The sequence below is a fragment of the Gymnoscopelus braueri genome (genome assembly GCF_963280865.1).
Source record: "Gymnoscopelus braueri genome assembly, chromosome: 9".
NCBI lineage: Eukaryota > Metazoa > Chordata > Actinopteri > Myctophiformes > Myctophidae > Gymnoscopelus > Gymnoscopelus braueri.
Window position 1 is genome coordinate 54,290,699 of NC_137610.1, and position 17,661 is coordinate 54,308,359.

General features: G+C 40.2%; 1 protein-coding gene across 1 annotated transcript in view; it reads left to right on the forward strand.

Annotated features, from left to right (window-relative positions):
• Positions 1-5,142: 5,142 nt before the first annotated feature.
• ankrd27 (ankyrin repeat domain 27 (VPS9 domain)) overlaps positions 5,143-17,661 on the forward strand; it is a gene marked incomplete at its 3' end in the record, with an annotated part of 58,252 nt that continues 45,733 nt past the window's right edge. Inside the window, exons 1-2 of the mRNA XM_080437285.1 lie at positions 5,143-5,221; positions 12,250-12,375. Coding sequence (XP_080293411.1) covers positions 12,274-12,375 — 102 coding nt within the window. The 5' untranslated portion in view covers positions 5,143-5,221; positions 12,250-12,273. The remainder of the gene's footprint in view (positions 5,222-12,249; positions 12,376-17,661) is intronic.

Consider the following 17,661-nt stretch of genomic DNA (forward strand, 5'->3'; position numbering starts at 1 on the left):
ATTGACCCACATTTTCCTTCTTTTCCCTCTACTAAAGATCAGACTGACACTGATTTGTTGCAGTTAGTTAATCAAGTATCATGTATTCTTGTTTGAGAATGTCAAACTGGGAGTACTTCTCTCCCTGGCAACACCGAGTTGCCAGGTTCTGGGAGAGAAACAAGCAACCAGCGTTAGCTCGTTCGGCATTAGCATTAGCCTCTCAGGAACTTTCAGTGCATGTTTGAGTATCATGAGACTCTACAATGAGTAGTAGTAGAGAAAAAAAATAACTTTGCATCGGTTATAATAGACAAATTTCCCTTAGCCACGCGCTCCCATTATGCCACTTTCGCCACTTTCTACGTCGGTAGGTGAATAACGACACATCAAAGATAACACTTAAAATGTCCGGATTTCTCCTTTAATGAAGTCTAAATGTGAGAGTTGTTACTATTACTCAATGACAATACCTACCACACTTATTTCCACTGATAGGTTCTCCCTGCAATCAATACACAGTTAAAGAACCACTACAACGATCAGGAGGGCCGTCTAATACCTTTCCTGTCTTCAGGTGAGTGATGGAAATGAATGTCAAGTTCCGTAACTTCTACTACTTCATCATCATGCATGTCAAATGTCCTGCAATAGTTGTCTGTCGAGGCTAACATGAACAAAATTGACAATATGCTAAATAAAACAAATTATTATTACGGAACAGGTCTATAGGCCGAAATGTTATATTTTTTTTAAATTTGGAGGCTTTGGAGCATTTGTAACTTTTAAGAAGTACCACTCTTATAAGACGACTCCCCTGTTTACAGTATAAAGAGTCTATTCTTCTGTTCTTCTACTGTTGCTGCATTTAGAACATCATCTGTCTTATAAGAATATCTGTTGCTATAATCATACCGTCCCCTCTTACAGAGTAACAAAAACACAAGACAGAAATGGATTCGACAGGTACGTACTCCCTCAACACACACACACACACACACACACACACACACACACACACACACACACACACACACACACACACACACACACACACACACACACACACACAGTATGACTATGAATGTAATCATATCTGTTCTTTTTTTCCATATCATTGAAGAATTTCGGGTGGTGCTGGTTGGAAAGACTGGAGTTGGAAAGAGCGCCGCTGGAAACACCATCCTGGGTCGTGAAGCATTTGAATCTGAATGTGGTCATGAATCTCCTCTGATAATAAACTGTAAGAAGGACAGAGCAGTAGTGGATGGTAGAAAGATCTCTGTTGTTGACACGGCAGGATTGTTTCACACCAGATTTCATAACGAAAGAGTCATTCCTGAGATCAAACAGTGTATTTGTTTTGCTGCTCCTGGTCCTCATGTTTTCCTGGTTGTGATCAGACTGGGCACATTCACAGACGAGGATCAGAAATCGGTGGAAATGATTCAGGAGGTATTTGGTCCAATGACAAACGAATACACCATGGTTCTCTTCACTGGTGGTGACCTGCTTAAAGGTAAACCAGTTGACGACATTTTGAAAGCGAATCCAAAACTACAAAAACTGATCAGCAATTGTGACAACCGCTACCATGTCTTTGACAGCAAAAGCAAGGATCACTCTCAGGTCACTGAGCTGCCGGGGAAAATCGAGTCGATGGTGGAGGATAATGGAGGAACCCACTACACCACTGAGATGTTAAGAGAAGCAGAGAAAGCAATAAAGGAGAAACAACGAAGGATTCTTAAAGAGAATGAACTTGAACAGAAGGTGTTCACCTTCAGAAGGTGCAGTTGCTGTCCAAGAAGATATTTAAAATAATTCCTGTAATGTTGTACTAAAATGAGAAAGATTTGACCACTAGAGCTGTTCTCTGTGTTTTGTATGAAAATGCATAAGGTTTCGGCACTTTGACACTGCATGACAATAGAATACAATAATCCTCCTATAATTCTACAAAGCTCTGTGAGGGTGGTGAGGCCAAAATCTCTTCTGCCCGGTTCTCCTCAGTGTCTGGAGCAATTGATCTGAATTTGCACACAGCCATTGACCATTACCATGTGTTACACACACACACACACACGCACGCACGCACGCACACACACACACACACACACACACAGTATTTTCTAGTTGCATTATTAACATTATTTGAATTAGTGGTAGCCTGCTGGATATTGTCAGTCATTTCTCTGTGTATTCCAATAATATGCTTTGTAAATTATGATTTGTCTACAAACCATACAAACAGAACATTTTCAATGCCAAAACATTAAAAAAAATCATCGCAATTATTATATTCATGACAATTAATGTTTTTGCATAGTATTGTATATTTGTCTGTCATTTCATGTTTCGATTAATTGAATACAATGGACCCCAATGGAAACAAGTCATAGCGCTTTCTTGGGTATAATCTTCTTAGCAGACCTTGTATTGAACTGTACTTACCTGTGTTTTTTTTTTTACAAACTGCAAATAAAGTATTCATTCATTCAATCAATCAATCAATCAATCAATCAATCAATCAAGCAAGCAAGCAAGCAAGCAAGCAAGCAAGCAATCAAGCAATCAATCATCCCATTCAGGCTTCGGTCTGGCAGAGAATATCAATGTTGATGCTCCATTCTCACCAGCAGGTGGAGTCATACACCAAGATGGAATAAAGCAGAATTGGAAGCTTATGAATGTGTCAGAAACAGGGGTCATCATCACCATGCCAGCTTGTGATGGACATTTTGATTTGAATATTTGAGATCTATTTAGCCACTGCCTTTTCATCTTATAGATCGTTATTCAAGAGAATAAGTTTAATATGAATGAAAAAAAGATGACTTATGAAAAAAGTGTTCATGCACATCAAAACGATTTATGGGACTTCAAATCCTGGCTTGAAACTTAAATGGCTTGATCTTTTTAAATAGAAAGAATGTTTGAAATTTCAGTTCCTTAGTTTAATTTATTTTTCTCAGTTCTCTGTCTGCTGGAAATGTTTAGTCAAATCGTTTGTCCGCAAGCGTCTTTCCAAGATCCCTTTCTTCACCATCAGGTTGCTTCCCACAGACCCTGAAAACAGCGCTACCCTCAAAAAAATTACTTGGACACGTCACTGTTAAATAAACCTCTCGGTTCTAAGTAAAATAATTGAAAAAGCTGTATTTCAACAACTGAACAGCTTCTCAAGACTAAACAATGGCCTTGATATCTTACAGTCAGGTTTTCGACCACACCCCAGCACTGAGACTACTCTGTCAACGTTTTCAATGACATCCACATAAATACAGACAGTGGCAAAATGTCAGTCTTAGTAATACTAGATCTCAGTGCTGCATTTGACACGGTCGACCACAATACTGGACAGATTGAAAAATTGGGCGGGACTTTCCGGCACAGTTTGAATCATATTTAGAGAACAGAGACTAGTTTGTATCTATAGCTAACTACTACATGCAGAGTTCTGCAAGGATCCATTCTAGGGCCCCTACTACTAATATCTACATGCTCCCACTAGCTCAGATTATGGAAAACAACCAAATAAGCTAGAGGACTATATGGTCCAATACAAACACTGAGTAAATGCAACAAATCAACAATTGGATGTGCCATAATTCTCTTCAATTAAACTGGCAAAACTGAAATAATCGTTTTTGGAGCCAAGGAAGACAGATTAAAAGTCAGCGCCCAACTCCAATCGGTAATGTTAAAAACCTCTAGCCAAGTCTAAAACCTTGGAGTATAGTCATGGACTTAGACCTATGTATGGTACACCAATACATATGGCTGAGATTTCAGTTCGTTATTTATTTTTCTCAGTTCTCTGTCTGCTGGAAAGCTCTAGTCAAATTATGTGTGGTTTGTCAGAAAGTCTCTTTCCAAGTTCCCTTTCTTCACTATCACTGCATAGTTCCCCCCAAAATAACTAGTTGTATACTATGTCTTTTGTCTCATGAAGTCTGTTTGTCTCATTCTACTGGTGTCTTGTCTCATTAGTTGTGGTTGAAAAATAGTAGTAGCTTAATAAACAGGTAACACACCTGTACCATTGATATGCTGCCAGGGTCAATCCATCCATGTGTTAATTCACACTGCCCCACTCATTTGTTGAGGTTCACGTTCAAACCAACAAACCTGAGCCTGGTTGGACGGTGGACGATATGAATGCATTAGAATTCTGGACTTTTACTTGTAACAGAGTATTTCTATATTGCAGTATTGGTACTTTTACTTAAGTAAAGATTTTGAGTACTTTTTCCACCACTGTATGTAGCCTATACTCTTTAAGTATTTTTTTTTAATAATACTAAGTCTTATAATACTGACTCATCAGTTATTTATTGACCGTTGTAAAAGGGGTTATGTTTTTGAACATCAACCAGATGTTTATTATAATACAAATCTGGTCTGTTACATAGTCGTTAATCAATGCTCCTTGTGGTGTTTACATGGTGATAAATGTAATAATGATAATGATTATTAAATGTATCAGCCACTATTGTCAGTTTTATTCCTTTTTTTCCCATGGGGTCTTAAGATTTATTTAACCCATTAAGACCTGGAACGCATCTGTGTCACTTAAGATTTTTTTTGCTATTCAAAAATAGCAGATATACAAGCTCATAGCACGGCACCGAGTGCCGCGCTATGAGCTTGTAGATCTGCTATTTTTGTAAAATCGTGAACATTTGTGCAAATCTTTGAATATATATATATATATATATTTTTTTAAAGCGTTAGGATTTAGATTTTTTATTTTAATCGGCTTCAGGTCTTTTGAGCTTAAATCTCAGCCCACCTATCTGCAACCCTGTGCACATTCTACTGAGACCCCTGATATCTGGCAACCCTGTGAGACCCCGCCCCTGTACACAGTCAGTAGTACGCATTTTGCTGACTGAAACCTCTGGCATCTGGCAACCCGGCCATTATGCTGACTAAGACTGGGACTTCTGGTATCTGGCAACCCTAGGCTGTACACGAGAGGAAGAGACCAGCTGATCAATGTGATCAATGGAGCCGACAGACAGACAGACAGACAGACAGATAGATAGACAGATAGACAGACAGATAGATAGATAGATAGATAGATAGATAGATAGATAGATAGATAGATAAACAGACAGACAGACAGACAGACATCAGACAGACAATTCAGACAGACAGCTACTGTGTGGATTTGGACAACAATGCTGCTGCTCAACCTGCATGATCTGACTGTGGGAATAACTGGTCGCTAAAGCAGGTAAATTGCTTAGATTGCTATTCAAATAGCACAGGCTTGTTGCACTGCAGGGTCTGGTCAGTTTGAGGCTGTGGTTTTTGTAAAGTCACATTTAGGAAGAAGTCTAGCCTTGAGGATCAAGGAGGCTGTCATAGATGTATTTAATCGATTTTGATACATCGCAGATATATATAAAAAAAGTCAAAATCTCTAAAATAAAAACATCTATGATAGTGTTGATCCAAGGCTATAGGAAGAAGTCCACTGACACACTGACACACAGACAGACAAGAACCCAAGCAGGTTGCTAGCTGGTTATGCTAACTTGTAGCTTAAAGTGACATATGGGTGCTGTCTGTGATGTTGCTACATTGTGTCATTGTGTGTAGCTGTTGTAGCCATGGTTCACATGACGCTTGTACAGTCATGTTTCAGGGCTATAGCTGTTGTAGCTACACACAATGACACAATGTAACCTTTAGAACAAAAGAACAGCTTCGCCTTTATTATCTGATCTGACACTAGCTCCATAAAGAACCTCTCACTCCGCTATACAGCTCCGAGATGAGGTTCTATGTCGTTACCTTCCAGAATCGGGTGAACGTCCACCAAGGCTCCGCTGTTTACCCTTTTGTATACATCGTATCCCAAAACTAATGGTAGATTCCAAACCACACGGATGTTTAAGGTTTGGTTCGGAGCATAATATTTTAGGTCCGGCGCGAAACTACCCGTTTAAATCGCTTATTTAGTCAACCTGTGGCCATGTTTCCCATTGTAGCAAAACCGGGAGCAGTACTGGCAGCGGACGTAGGGGGGTTTTCCGGGTTGAATGGGAAACATGGCCACAGGCTGACTGAATGAGCGATTTAAACGGGTAGTTTAGCTCCGTTCCTAAAATATTATGCTCCGAACCAAACCTTAAACATCCGTGTGGTTTGGAATCTACCATTAGTTTTGGGATACGACGTATACAAAAGGGTAAACAGCGGAGCCATGGCGGACGTTCACCCGATTCTGGATGACAACGACATAGAACCTCATCTCGGAGCTGTATAGCGGAGTGAGAGGTTCTTTATGGAGCTAATGTGACATATGGGTGCTGTCTGTGATGTTGCTACATTGTGTCATTGTGTGTAGCTGCTGTAGCTACACACAATGACACAATGTAAGTAACCTTTAGAACAAAAGAACAGCTTCGCCTTTATTATCTGATCTGTCACTTGTTGTGTTGTCTGAAAGGTGTAGCTCAAAGTTAGCCTGGCTAATAATGAAACCTCATTTATTCTAGAACCTCGTTGTACGACGTGGTGTGTCTCGGCAAAAAAAAGAAGAAAAAAAAAGAACAGATCTACAAGCTGTCAACGCGTTGCATAGCTTGTAGACTTTTTTTTTGTTGCTTAAAGCTACATTAATATAGCCAGCTCTACTCTTAAGAAAGAAGTGTGCAAAGAAACACTTACATTGACTTAATGATTAATAAACAATACCAAAACAAACCAGTTGATGCTGGATAGATGTTTGTATTTGACATTTATAACCTTTAGAGATGAGTTTTATTACTTTGATATAAGTAGCAGGATGAATTAAGTCAGTTGTATTTGCAACAACACAACAATGTGTCTGTCTGTCTATCTATCTATCTATCTATCTATCTATCTATCTATCTGTCTGTCTGTCTGTCTGTCTGTCTGTCTGTCTGTCTGTCTGTCTGTCTGTCTGTCTGTCTGTCTGTCTGTCTGTCTGTCTGTCTGTCTGTCTGTCTGTCTGGCTGGCTGGCTGGCTGGCTGGCTGGCTGGCTGGCTGTCTGTCTGTCTGTCTGTCTGTCTGTCTGTCTGTCTGTCTGTCTCTCTGTCTATCTGTCTGTCTGTCTGTCTGTCTGTCTGTCTGGCTGGCTGGCTGGCTGGCTGGCTGGCTGGCTGGCTGTCTGTCTGTCTGTCTGTCTGTCTGTCTGTCTGTCTGTCTGTCTGTCTGTCTCTCTGTCTATCTGTCTATCTGTCTATCTGTCTATCTGTCTGTCTGTCTGTCTGTCTGTCTGTCTGTCTGTCTGTCTCTCTCTCTATCTCTCTATCTCTCTATCTCTCTATCTCTTTATCTCTTTATCTCTTTATCTCTATCTGTGTCTGTCTATCTATCTGTATATCTATAATAGCTATATCTACATTGCTGTAGTGTACAAGTAGTTAAAGTGTAGTTATACTGTATCTATTATGTTATAATACAAATCTTAGCATTGTATAGAAGGTAAAGTATTGTTTATGTTACACCTGGTACAATTTAATTTACACTGAGCACCTAAACTCAGCCCATGTTGTACCATAACCATACCTAGGATTCACATCTATTTTTGGCATAATGTTGGCAATGCTTGAGTTGTTGTGGGCTACCTGCCCAGGCCAGTCCATCTGTATCACAGCATTCTGGTGATAATTCAAAATGACACAATGCTGTCTGTTACAGCAAGTGAATTATGTCATTAGAGTCATTTGGCCCGCCGTGCTGTGACATCGCTTTGCTGCGGCTGCCACAAATGTGTCATTGCTGATCATGGCTTTATTTTTCAGACAGATGTACTGTCCACAGCATTGGTTCTCAAAGTGGGAGAACCAGGGACCCCCAGGGGTCCTTGAGGGGGTCCACAGCTAAATGTGTTATTACAGCATCACAAACATTTTAACCACTTTATCCATATTTAACCCATTAAGACCAGGAACGCATCTGTGTCACTTTAGATTTCTTTGGCTATTCAAAAATAGCAGATCTACAAGCTCATAGCGCGGCACCGAGTGCCGCGCTATGAGCTTGTAGATCTGCTATTTTTGAAAAATCTTGAAAAGGATTAGGATTTAGAAAGGTTAGGATTTAGAAAACATTTTAAAGAATCGCCTCAGATCTTAAAGGGTTAATACATTGGCTATTCAAAAATAGCAGATGTACAAGCTCGCAGTGCGTCACTTCGTGCCGTGCTGTGAGCTTGTACATCTGATTTTTTTTAAACACAAATCTTCCCTTCTGGGGGTCCCTGGCACAAGACATTTTCAGATGGGGGTCCGCGGCCAAATATGAAAAAGTTTGAGAACTACTGGTTCACAGCGTGCAGTACATAAATCCTACTGTATAAGGCTTAAAGATTATGATAATCTTTAAGCCTTATACTTAAAGTAGGGATGGGAGGATAATTGTTATTATAGTTTATCATGATAAAAAAAATGCTCACGATAATAATGTTGCGGAGATTTTCATTCATGGTGAAATTGTCCCGTCAGACACTGGACCTGAGTTGGCTCTGTTCTTGGAACGCTGATTGTCCCGTCTACGCCAAATCTCTTTGCCAAAAACAGCAGATCTACAAGCTCACAGATGGGAGCTTGTAGATCTTCTGTTTTTGACTAATATTCCCACCCAGAATATCGATGCTGGGGGTTCAAGTGGTTAACAAAAATTGTATTTTAAGACTTTTAAGCATATTTTGATTATCACTATAATCTTATCGTTAATCACAATTATTTTGTCCACAATAATCATGACATGAATCCCTATTGACCCGTTGACCACTGTAAAAAAATGGGTCAACAAGCTCTTTATTATAATAGAAAATCTGGTCTCGCACAGATTTGACTCATAGCTGAGAGTGTATGGAACCTGTGAGGGTCCATTCGGTTCCTAACAATTAGTCATTTAGCTGGAACATTATCTATTGAATTTCTGCTATTATAAACAAAACCAAGGTCTCCCCCCCCAGTGCCTCTGTACTTGGTCCGCTCCTTTTTTCCCCTCCACACCAAATTCTCTTCACCGAAAATAGCCGCGTTTTAAGCATTAAGGACGCTAAGGTTCATTTTGGTTGGCGTGGTGGTTTTCGGTATAGTCAAGTTTGATGTTGGGGGAATTTGAACTTATAAAGACATGCCAGTGGCTGATGCACACACAGCCCCTGTAAAGTGTGCATTTCAGCTGCAGGAGTCAGTTGCAGTTGCATCAAAAATAGCAGATCTACAAGCTCATAGCGCGGCACTGAGTGCCGCGCTACGAGCTTGTAGATCTTATATTTTTTGAAAAATCATGAAAATGTGTGCAAATCTTTGAATATATATATATATATATATATATAACTCAAATCTTTGCTTCTGGGGGTCCCTGGAACAAAAATATGTTACAAATGTAAATATACATTTAAAGATTTGCACAAATTGTCACGATTTTTCTAAAAATATCCAAATAAATCTAAAAATGACAGATACTTTCCTGGTCTAAATGTTTTTTTTTAAAAGCCATTTAAGCTGTAACTAGGCTAAGTTTGAACTTAGTATGAGTCGGTGCAACTGGCTCCACTGCTGTTTGTTTTTGACGTGTCATTTCTCAGCTTCGCATGTGAATGCTGCTCCGTCATGTTCAAGTAATTGCCGTCATGTCTCCCCGTTCAAGCGGTCTCTCATTTTTCCCCTCTGCCATGATATAGCACTCTGGTTTTTTTTTTCAGCTTAAAAATGGGGGGGTGGGGGGGAAATTCCATTGGCTCCAGAAAATGTGCCGTGAGCCTGTGGATCACGAGTGGAGAGGAGAGGTTCTCCCCCGGTTGGGTTTCTCAAGGCCCAGTAGAACAGGCAAGTCACATGGCACATTCTTAAAGCGTTTTCTGATGCTGAGCAGAGATGAACTGTGGTGGTGTGTGTGTGTGTGTGTGTGTGTGTGACGTTCTTCTCATCATCACGCTTAGCTTTACCACACACTGACTGTAGCTCAGTGTGTGAGGAGAACATATTATTCCGCTTCCTTCTGCCCACACAGCTCTCAAAACCCTTTGCCTCGCCTGCACTGCACGCGTGGCATCGACATGACAATACGTCTTTTGCGTCTCAGGTCAAGCAAGTAAGTGTAATGGTGTAATTCTTGAACGCTTTGGAATCCTTTCTCCGATGGAAGAGCCAGAGGTTGATATATAGTAGGACAGCATACCTTTTATTAAAGAGGGTGTAAGTGTCGTGATATGTTTTCTTTTGTTACAAATAGGTGTATAATAGCTCTATGTTCCCATAGTAATCATTGCTATGTAGGGTGCTTGTTCAGTAAGAGGGGTCTGCCTGTCTCTCCAGCTCTTTTAGTAAACAGAAAATACATTTTCAGGTTGGGAGGGATACCGATTTAATCCCCAATCAGGAGAGGGGACTCGTAGAGGATACAGGATAAACAAGTGACATTGGAAGTGATAAGGGGGAGGGACAGACATTTGGAACACTACTGCATTAAAGCTGATTGAATGAAATATCAAAGGTGGTATCCCACCTGACAAAATACTTTCTGTTTTGTAAAGAGCTGGCGAGATGGGAAGACCCCCTGTTACTGAACAAACACGCTATAGAAATGATTATTGTTAGAATATAGAGCTTTAACTTTTTAACAAAAAAAAAGTTTAGTTTTTCTGAAACAATATCACTTCTTACAGCACCTTTTTTAAGACATGGAACATAAGATACTTTGAGAGTTACTGAAAGATGGATACAAACTATTTATGATCAATGTCCAGTAAAAGGCTTGTGGATATAATGCAAAGTTTTATGTGAATTCATTTTTAAGAAATTAGGCCACATATTTGTATGACTGTGTGGGCCTTGTGTGGTAAATCCTTTCTCAACCAGTTAATTAAGAACGATAATATTGAAGAATGAATCAGTCACTTGAAATACGTATTGTACAGTATAGGCCAAGTCTTGATTGAATCACAAAGAAACCTTCGTGAGTCTGTGTTGCCTCATCCAGTATCTCTTGCCATGAAACAATGGATGGCCTTTCTTCTACAAGCTCCATATTGTTGTGTGTAGTAGATTATGTTTTTCACAGAAGCATCCTGTGTCACAAGTAGTTTTATGACTGTCACAGTCACCCTTCCTCTCGTCCTCCTGACCCGATTGTTTACTTTCGTGTTGAATCACTTTAGCTAATTTCATTTCCTATGGAACCTAAAGGGAAACTAAGCCAATTTTGAACCTGAATCCCTTTCTTTTGATGTGAGGATACATTATATAATGTGGCGGGAAAAATACCCTTTGTCTTCTGTGTATTTCTCTGCAAAATGTTGACAATGTGATATGATGACGTGACACATCTCTTTTGCGCTGCACAGCTGTCTGTGAGATAACTAATCAGACGCAAACAGCTGTCTTCCTACGTTGCTCCAGCACTACTCTGAGATGCTCTACAATTGACATTTTGTCTACTGCAAGAAAAGATGTTGTCTGCACCTTCATTAAAACTTGAGCTAACCATCATCTACCTACAGTAGCTAATCAACACACACTTAACCACTTTGTTCTCTCTATTCTTTACCTTTATTTACCCAGGGTAGGTATGCTTAGCACAAGTACATTTTTCAGCAACTGTCCTGCTTCACACAACACAGACACACACACACATTAAAACCTGGGAACTGACCAGTACAACAACAGTCTGATACTGTTGTACTGGCAGCTGACCAGTACAACAACCACAGTCTGATACTGTTCTACTGGCAGCTGACCAGTACAACAACCTAATACTGTTGTACTGGGAGCTGACCAGTGTTGTCAAGTCTGCTTATTATAAGCGACTTTGGGCTTGTTTTTCTATAACGTTGCTTGTAAATAGTGTTAGTTGCCTTTTTTGGGCTTGTTTCTAAAGTGTAGTTGGACCCCCAAATTAATATGTATTTGTCTGCGGACCTCCATCTGAAAATAATTTGTGCCAGGGAGGACTCCCATACAAGATTGGTGTGAAAGAAAGAAAAGATAATTTTTGAAAATAGCAGATCTACAAGCTCTTGGTACGCTCTTTTTTTCACTCTACACCAGTGGTTCTCAAAACCTTTTCATGTCAAGGGCCCCCAAAATGTATGTATGTATTTGGCCGTGTTGTGAGCTTGTAGATCAGCTATTTTTGGGCAAATACAATACAATTCATTTCAGATCACCAAGGACTTCACAAAACCCATGTGAATGGATGCTTTGTTTGCACCCCGGGATCATGGGCTCCTCCTTCATCCCTCCTCCTTGTTTTCTCTGTGTCTCCTCCTCAAGGAGTCCGGACTCCTTTAGTTCCCTATGGCTGTGTATGATGAGAACATCCTGAAGAACCCTTTCTATGTGGCGCTGGAGAAGCAGAGGCCGGACCTGTGCAGCCGAGTGGCCGAGCTCCATGGCATCGTGAGTAACGGGCAGTGGTGGAAAAAGTACTCAAATGTTTTACCTAAGTAAAAGTATCAGTACTGCAATGTAGAAGTACTACAAGTTACAAGTAAAAGTCCGGAATTCAAAATTTACTTGAGTAAAAGTAAAAAAGTATTGGTATCAAAATGTACTTAAAGTACCAAAAGTAAAAGTACTAAAATGTTTGAAAATAGCAGATCTACAACATCGCGACGCGTTGTGAGCTTGTAGATCTGCTATTTTCAAATAGTCTAGGTATAAAATAGGGCTAAAGGTGTGTGTGTGTGTGTGTGTGTGTGTGTGTGTGTGTGTGTGTGTGTGTGTGTGTGTGTGTGTGTGTGTGTGTGTGTGTGTGTGTGTGTGTGTGTGTGTGTGTGTGTGTGTGTGTGTGTGTGTGTGTGTGTGGCCATTGTGTGTGTGGCCAGAATATGGAGTTTTTGCCCAAATATGTTTTTATGACTTTTCAATGAAATTGAAGAGACCCGACATTGTCCCTCCCCGAGCGAACTTTTTTGGTGAAAATATTTGGTGAAAATAGTCGATCTACAGCAGTGTAAATTTTGACAGCATATTCTGATTTAGTCTTAAGGCGGTTACACACCGGCGAATATACGCAAAATTCGGACTCGTTCCGAATAATTAAAAGACGCTTTTTTCGCTCCGCGAAACTGGTGTGGAAGCTTGCATTGACTTTATAAGGTTTTTTTAAAAAAACGTATTATTCGCATGAAAAAAATCGCCCCGGTGTGTAAGGACCTTTAGTCTTTTGAATAACACACCATTTGGTTTTAGTCATATTTTAGTCTTCTGAAAATTGTTTAGTCTTAGTCTAGTCTTAGTCGTCTAAATATCAAAACCTTAGTCTTTTAGTTAGTCGACAAAATTAACACTGATCTACAAGCTCACAACGTGTCGCATCGGCGACGATATTTAGTTTTAGAGCGAAAAACAGGAGGGAACCTGGTAGTATAGATAGAGACTTAGGTCTCCAGTCAACTAAGTATAGGGTTTAAGACTTGCGGTTAAAGGTACTTACAATAGAGCAGAGACCCGACATCGTACCACCCTGAGCAACTAACTGTTTTTTTGCGACAGAGGCAACTGGGAGAAACGTCAGGCAGGCCCCATGCAGGCTCTAGGGCAGGGGTCTTCAACAGGGGGTCCGGGACCCCTAGGGGGTCCTCAGAGTTAATACACGGGGTCCGCCAAATCTTTGTGTGTTTTTTTTTTACATTAACCACTTGAACCCTAGCATCCTCTTTTCTGAGGAGAACTTTAGCCAAAAATAGCAGATCTACAAGCTTGTAGATCGGCTATTTTTGGCAAAGAGTTATAGGTGTAGACTCTACACCTATAACTCTTTGCCAAAAATAGCCGATCTACAAGATCTGTAGAGGGGAAAAAAGAGCCGCAAAAGTTGATCTGAAACACAATTTTATACAATATAGAGTAGGGGGTCCCTGCTTCATCTCTCTCTCAGCTAGGGGGTCCTTGGGCTGAAAACATTGAAGACCCCTGCTCTAGGGTGGACAGCCATCTCCCTCGACCGTGTCGGGGGACGGGACGGGGGGGGCAGAGAGGAGAGACAGAGAGGAGAGAGAGAGATACAAGCAAAAGCAACAATATAGCATCAACAGCAGTAAAAACAGTAATAACGGCTGACATGGCACCGACGAGGTCAGCCAGCCGTGACCGTCTCTAATCCTGAGTTCCATATGGTTCCAGACATGTCCTCCACATCCTCACTGCACAGCCAAGCCACGCTGTTATTAGATAGATCCTGTTTTTGTATGCACCGCTCAGCACAATGCCTCAGACGGGGAAGGAAAAGCACACTTTTCTTTTCAAAGGACGTGCGTGTACAGTTACTCTGAGTGTACATTATGTTGTGTTTCCAGATCAGGTCGGCTGCACATTCAATGTGATTTAATGTCATTTGGACACACAGCATAAAGTCCTGCTGTGCGTTTCAGTGCCTACATTGAGTCCCTTCTTTAACCGTTTAAGACCGGGAACGCATCTCTGTCATTTTTAAGATTTCTTCGGCTAATTAAAAAATAGCAGATGTACAAGCTCATAGCGCGGCACCGAGTGCCGCGCTATGAGCTTGTAGATCTGCTATTTTTTGGGGGGAAATCGTCGAAATGTGTGCAAATCTTTTCTACAAATGTCTTCTAAATCCTAACAGTTTTTTGGAAAAAAAACTCACGTTTCTAGTATGTATGTATTTGTGCCAAAATGATATGTATTTGCCCGTGGACCCCCATCTCAAAATATTTTGTTCCAGGGACCCCCCAGAAGTTGTAACAGAGTTAAAAATATTTGCTTTAAAATACATATATATTCAAAGATTTGCACACATTTTCAATTAAAAAAAATAATCTACAAGCTCATAGCGCGGCACTCGGTGCCACGCTATGAGCTTGTAGATCTGCTATTTTTTAATAGCCAAAGAAATCTTAAAAATGACACACAGATGCGTTCCCCTCCATTCTTATAATGTCACAGATTTAACAATGAACTTTACACAGTATGTTAAAGCTGCACTATCCAACGTTCCTCTTCTCCCCCGGATTTGAACCCGGATTCCAGCGCAAGTGCTGAACGTTTTACCTTTAGTTAATGGAGCCTGCCTGCTTGCTCAGGGGATACATTGAATCTTGACCTTCAGGTCAAAATCCCTGTAAAACCAGAAACGGGATTGTGTCACGTGTCTCACCTAGACACAAGAGCAGGGAGACAAAATACAACCAACCAACCAACCCCAATTGTATAAGTTATATTGTATTAACACATTACATTTGTCCAAAATTACATTTTATTCATAAAAAAAAAGTTACATAGTGCTGCTTTAACTGGAAAACAAAAGGGACAGTGTTCATAATTAAATGTGAAACATTTTAAAGGTATCATGACATTCATTTTCACTTTTTTTATTTACAATGTTTTATTTGGGGTTTTATGACCTCAATTACACCCAAAAAAACCTGAACTTAGAACATTCAGTGGATTTTCTGTGGTCTGGGGTTTTCTGAATAATTAGGCTGAAAAGTAATCTGAGCTTGGCCCTTCGACAGTGAGGTCACAGCCGATTAATCCCGCCCACTCTCCTCCTCGCCCCTCCCCTCCCCTATCCTTTCCTTTGGGGGGGGGGTGGAGCAGAGGCGATGATTGACAGGCAAAATCCCTCACCAGCGACACCCGCAGGCGTAAGATTTCTTTTTTCATTGCAGTTGAAAAGGCTTTAGAAATGTGAGAGAAAAACACCTGCCATGGATCACTGGAGTGGAATTTTCACTTAAAACTTTTTGTACACTTTTGAAGGACCAGGACAAAGACTTTGAATGTGGTGTAAAAGTGAATGTCATTAAACCTTTAATATGGCATTTTAATGACTCTTTATGTCTCAGTGTAGAACAAAAATCTTTGTCTTTGAGTTGAATAAAAAACAACTTTTGACAAAATAGCACCAGTGATTCCTCACTGTTCTGGAAGATGTGTGTGTGTGTGAGTGTGTGCTAACTCGGCCACAAGGAAGGAAGACAAGGAAGCGTTGCTCTAAATGGCACACGTCCAGCTGTTTAACCCTTTAAGACCGGGGGACGCATCTGTGTAACCACTTTATCCATATTTTATACTTTTGGCTATTAGAAAATAGCAGATATACAAGCTCATAGCGCGGCACCGAGTGCCGCGCTATGAGCTTGTAGATCTGCTATTTTTTTTTTAATCTTTTTTTTTTTTTGCAAATCTTTGAATATATATCTATAAAGCAATTGTTTTTTACTCAAATCTTTGCTTCTGGGGGTCCCTGGATTTTTTTTTTTTTAGATGGGGGTCCGCAGCCAAATACATATCGTTGTGGGGCTCCTTGACACTGACATTAATATTATAGCAACATAAGTGTTTCAGAAAACTGTTTTAAACTGATTTAGAAGACATTTGTAGAATCCCCAGAAGCAATAACATTTTAGCTAGAAATGCTCGCTTTAAATATATATATATTCAAAGATTTGCACAACATTTTTCACGATTTTTCAAAAATAGCAGATCTACAAGCTCATAGCGCGCGGCACTCGGTGCCGCGCTATGAGCTTGTAGATCTGCTATTTTTGAATAGCCCAACGAAATCTAAAAATGACACACAGATGCGTTCTCAGGTCTTAAAGAGTTAAGTCATGAGAGACGAATGGCCCGGGGCAGCAGAGAATGTGGTTGTAAAAGGAATATCATGAGGGTGGAATCAGTAGCCTTGTCACATGTTTAACCACTTGAACCCTGAGGAAGAATTATACTATATTGTGGTTGTTTACAGACCCATAGAGAGAGAGTTATGACACGCTGTGATCTCTCCGCAAAGCGGGCCGCTATCGGCTATAGTTCCAAACACTGGAACTGTCTCATTGAGATAGAGCGAGCATTTCCGCATTCCATTCTTACAACGCTGTCGTCACTCTCATATTAGATCACGCTGGTTGTTTATATCTAACCTTTATATTTTACTTTCACTTATAGTACTCAACCCACACATTGACTGCCAGAGTTTTTTCAGAACAGTCTGTAGCCTCTGCCAGGGTTTTGAACGATTTTGGTACCTTTTCGCATAGCCACAGAATATTTTTCTCCAGTATGATTGATCCCAGATCATTTCTAATCACAGATGAGATTCAGGTGTGGTTTCACAAATGTCAACGAGGTCATTATGACCTTGTTGTCATGTGTTGTTTGATGTTTGAAAATAGCTCAAAACCAGTGGTTTCAAACCAAAAAACAATGTGAATTGTTTGTCCGTTTGAATTTTAACATTGAAGTGGATGGAGCAGCAAATCTTTGGAAATTGTTATCTCCTTATTCGTTTGGAATATCGAAAGAGTGTCAATACTAAATAATTAGAGAATCTTTTTAGAATTTGTTTTTTAAAAGTTTTTTTTTTTTTTTTTTTTTCATGACGTTTTTAAACGTCTTTGGCAGGCAATAGCTGAAGGCCCAAAGACGTTTATAAACGTCTTTGGCAGTTAATGTGTTAAAACCGGGAACTTATCTTTGGCTATTCAAAAATAGCAGATCTGCAAGCTCACCGACCTACGAGGCACCGAGTGCCGCGCTATGAGCTTGTAGATCTGCTATTTTTGAAAAATAAAGCAAAACATTTTAACCCAAATCTGTTGCTTCTGGCGGTCCCTGGCACTAAATATTTTGAGATGGGGGGTCCGCGGCCAAATACGTATCATTTCGTGGGCCCTTGACGTGAAAACATTTGAGAACCACTGATATTATAGCAAC